Source organism: Triticum aestivum, chromosome 6D, assembly GCF_018294505.1.
Source record: "Triticum aestivum cultivar Chinese Spring chromosome 6D, IWGSC CS RefSeq v2.1, whole genome shotgun sequence".
In the NCBI taxonomy this organism is placed as follows: Eukaryota; Viridiplantae; Streptophyta; class Magnoliopsida; order Poales; family Poaceae; genus Triticum; species Triticum aestivum.
The window spans coordinates 17,490,257-17,494,587 of NC_057811.1; the positions used below are offsets into that span (position 1 = coordinate 17,490,257).

Below are 4,331 nucleotides of genomic sequence, written 5' to 3' on the forward strand. Positions count from 1 at the left end.
AGCCGCAGCTGTTGGCCCCGCCACCGCCCAGCACGGGGCCCGGGTCACCCACGCAGGGAGGCGTACCGATCCAGCACGTGTGCTTCCCGCCGTCGCCGTCCCTGATACCGGCCTGGCTGACCGAATCATCACCGCCACCCGTCTACACGTCGGCTGGAGACCCGCCGGCGCCCACTCTGCAGTTCGGCGATCCCTCCGGCTCGGCGGGGCACTCCACGGGCCACGGCCATGCTGACCGAGCGCTCCAATCCTCGCTGCTTCGCACCTCCGAGCCAGTCGGCCACGGCGCCCCGACTCGGACACCGCCGCGGTTTGCCAAACTAGACTTCTCCACCTATGACGGTTCGGAGGACCCCCTCAACTGGCTCAACCAGTGCGAGCAGTTCTTTCGCGGGCAGCGCGCCCTCGCCTCGGAGCGTACCTGGCTTGCCTCCTACCACCTCCGCGGCACGGCACAGACCTAGTACTATGCCCTCGAGCAGGACGAGGGCAGCATGCCTCCTTGGGAGCGCTTCCGCGAGCTCTGCCTCCTTCGTTTTGGGCCACCGATCCGCGGGAGCCGCCTGGCAGAGCTAGGCCGCCTTCCCTTCACCTCCACGGTTCAGGACTTCGCCGACTGTTTCTAGGCCCTGGCATGCCACGCGTCGGGCGTGACGGCGCAGCAGCGGGCCGACCTCTTCGTCGGTGGACTTCCGGATCACATCCGCGTGGACGTGGAGCTTCGGGGACCCCAGGATCTCCAGACGGTCATGTACTACGCCCGCGCGTTCGAGCGCCGCGCGGTGGCCATCCAGCAGGAATCAGCGTCCTGGGCCGCTGGGTCGCTACCCTGGCCGGATGTTCCCACGCAGGGTCGGCCTGCTCAGGCTTCCGCAGCACCCCTCGCCGCGACCGCAGCGTGCCCGTTCCGCCGGCTCACCTCGGCCGAGCTACTCGAGCGTCGCCGTCAAGGGTTGTGCTTTAACTACGACGAGCCCTACACGCCCGGCCACGTCTGCCAGCGACTCTTCTACCTGGAGGCTGCAGACTACATTCCGGAGGACGCCGTCGCCGCCGACCTGGCCGCCCCAGCTGTCGCGAAGGTGTTTGATACTGGCTGATCACCTCGAGGAGTTCAGCAAGCACTTCCCCACCTTACAGCTCGAGGACGAGCTGTTTGTGCAGGTGGGGAGAAGTGTTATGACCGGCATATTAGGGGTTTAGCCCAGTGGGTTTTGGCCCAAGTTATCTTATCATTATTAGGGGCTTAGCCCAATTATCTTATCGTTATTAGGATCGTTTGCTTAGGAGTCAAGTAAACCACTCTATATAAGGAGAGGAGATGTATCAATCTAATCAAGCAAGAAGCAATCATTATTTGCTCAGCTTCCCGAAGGGAGCCGGGAGACCTAACCCTAGCCGCCTCTTGCGCCGCCGCCGCCTCTTCTTCATCGCGCCCCGCCGCCGGCAGCCGCGATCGCATCTTCGTCAACCCTCCCCCTTCCCGTACAACCTTCGCCCTAGACCAGGTAGGATCCTAGCTCCTACCACCCGTAGACACAAATGCGGACTCTCTTTGGTGGCAAGCTTTGCCAAAAAGTTCTGTATAGTCATCGCCTGCCAGATTTACCAGCTGCAATGTGAGAAATATCCATGGCCAAGGCCGCTATGAAGTTCCTTTTAGTTTACCAGTTTTCACTCTTTCTTATTAATGGGAAACCCTCGTCACGGTTTGTACCTAGGCATATGTTGCTGTACCAGATTCTTTTCGCCTCATGTCCATGGAGCCTTGGTTGTTTCTTAGGTTATTGATTTGTTTTGTACTACTGGGTTTAGCTAGGAAAAACTAATGTATTAAGGTATACCTCAAGTTGTATTGGTTCTGCCATATAAAAAAAAATTGTATCTCAACTGCATCTTTAGCGCTAGCTGCAAGTTGTTCCTTCAGACAATCAATTATTTTTCCCCGCTCCACCTTTTCTGCTTGTGGAGCTTCAGTCCCCCTCTAATCATTTCTCTCATTCGGACTTGTGTTTTTTGGTTGCAAAATTCGTTCATCTGCATTTGTGGCTTTTGCATCCATTTTGACATTCACAGCAGGAGCTCTGCTTCTGCATTAAGAGGGGAAGGGATCATTTGCTAAAGATGAAGAAAATTGGAAATGAAAACGATTCAAACAGGACCCAAATAACTCTCTCAACACACATGAGCATCTTTCACCTGCTAAAACAGCCTAATTTGAGGTGCATTGCATTCACCTAGCAATCCTCTCCAAATATTCAGTCAAACTCGCTATGATATCCGCAAGGTTTGAATGCATGTCAACTAGAGTTGCCGCTCAAATGCTTCTGTTCCTGGCAGTGCTTGCTGCACCCTCCAAAAGTTCAAATTCCTCCAGGCTGGCTCGCAGCACGACGTCCGGGTGCTTTGATGTGGTGCCAACGGTAGAGGTTTGAATTTTTTATACGGCGCCAAAATGAGTAGAGAAAATGAGAAAGCTAACAAAGCCTGGACAATGGTAAGATTCATGAACTAACTTCAGAAATTCAAACTTAAAACTTGTATGCAAAGAATCTGATTTGACATGCAAGCACACCATGAACATTAATTTAAGCAGCAGCAATACTATTTCTTCAGACTCACGCGGCACAGCTCTTACATGATAGTACCATCATCTAACACAAATGAGGAACAGCTCCCGTTCCCAAAGATGGCGATGGTGAATTCATATATCCATACAAATGTACATAAACGTAGAGAAATGAAGCATTAGAAAAACTTTGCACATTCACAAAATTGGTGGCTTCGTGATCACAAAATTACCAAGTGTAGTAGCAGAAGAAAGAAAAATTAGCTAGTGCAGTATAAACATATTTAGAGAAAAAATTCAGGTGTCTCACTACTCAATAGCAGCAACAGCAAGCTTTCTGTGGGCCATCCTAAGAAGATGATGGTTGCATCTGTCATGTTCCTTGACTCTAAAACATGGGTGCACTGCCTCTAATTTATCTCTTCTTCTTTTTTTGGCAAAAAGTAGCCTCTAATTTATCTCAAGAAGCTGATCTGAATCTAATGCATTCTGAACACTAGTTGGCAAGCTGTTCTTGGCTTCTTGCCATATGGATGACAAGTCCACTGAGGAAAAAACTTGTAATGTTCCGTCGGAAATTAACAAGGCTCACCAACTTCAGTTTTACTCAAATGGCAGCAACAGTATAGGTTAAAAAAAACTTACATGCCGCCAAAAGAGGGGGGGGGAAATAACAACACATAAACAACTGCAAAGTTCATGAATTTGCCTACAGAATTTCAAACTTCAAATAGTACGCTAGATTTAAAATTAGAGGTTTCTATCTGTCGATCTGGAACATAATTAAATTATCACAGTAGATAAAATGGCAGCAAATTAAAATTAGATAAACTATCACAGTAGAAACTTGCTGACATAAACAAATAGCATCAAGAAGAGTCTGAACTCTGAAGCGACACGCAAGCACAGACGAACATTGATTCAAACAGCAACATCACTATTTCTTCAAGGCCGCAAGCAGCACAATTCTTACAGAGATTGTAACATCGTACTGCTGCCAACTACATGCACGACGCCTGCCGCCATCAATCCATGAAACAGACGACGAAACCTATGATGATGTGAACTTGGTGACGGCCTTGGTGCCCTCGGAGACGGCGTGCTTGGCGAGCTCGCCGGGGAGGACGAGGCGGACGGAGGTCTGGATCTCCCGGGACGTGATGGTGGGCTTCTTGTTGTATCGCGCCAGCTTGGCGGACTCGCCGGCGAGCTTCTCGAAGATGTCGTTGATGAAGGAGTTCATGATGGACATGGCCTTGGAGGAGATGCCGACGTCCGGGTGCACCTGCTTGAGCACCTTGAAGATGTAGATCTTGTACGTCTCCACGCCCTTCTTGGCCTTGCTGCCCTTCTTCCGGCCCCTCGTCTTCCCCTCGCCGCCGGCCTCCTTGGTCGCCGCCGCCCGCTTCTCCGCCTTGGGCTTCTTCCCCGCCGCCGTCTTCTCCGCGGCCACCGCCACCGGCTTCTTCTCCGCCGCCTTGGGTGCCATGGGTGCTGGTGGTGGTGGTGGTTCGAGCGTGGGGCTTGGCGTGGGATGTGAGGGGAGCTGCTGAAGTGCTGATGCTGAGATGCGTAGAGACGGAGGGGGCGGCGAGGTTATGTAGGGAGCGGGGGAGGAGGAAGGAGCTGGGCTGCGGTTGGCGGAGAGGATGGTGCCTCGGATCGATGCCGTGGAGTGGATCCAGCCGTTCGGTGATGCTTGAGACGGACGGAGCCGATGCGCTTTCGCGCGGATCGATGACGTGGCGAGAACGTGCGCGGG

The 4,331-nt window shown here is 52.6% G+C and overlaps 1 protein-coding gene across 1 annotated transcript; it reads right to left on the minus strand.

Annotated features, from left to right (window-relative positions):
• Nucleotides 1-3,485: 3,485 nt before the first annotated feature.
• LOC123143132 (histone H2B.2-like) lies at nucleotides 3,486-4,148 on the minus strand. The gene has a single exon (XM_044561965.1). The coding sequence runs from the start codon at nucleotides 4,056-4,058 to the stop codon at nucleotides 3,621-3,623; it is 438 nt and encodes a 145-aa protein (XP_044417900.1). The 5' UTR covers nucleotides 4,059-4,148; the 3' UTR covers nucleotides 3,486-3,620.
• Nucleotides 4,149-4,331: the final 183 nt, after the last annotated feature.

Bases quoted from the DNA above. Each gene is read 5' to 3' on its own strand.
- LOC123143132 (XM_044561965.1), bottom strand. From the start codon at position 4,058: ATGGCACCCAAGGCGGCGGAGAAGAAGCCGGTGGCGGTGGCCGCGGAG.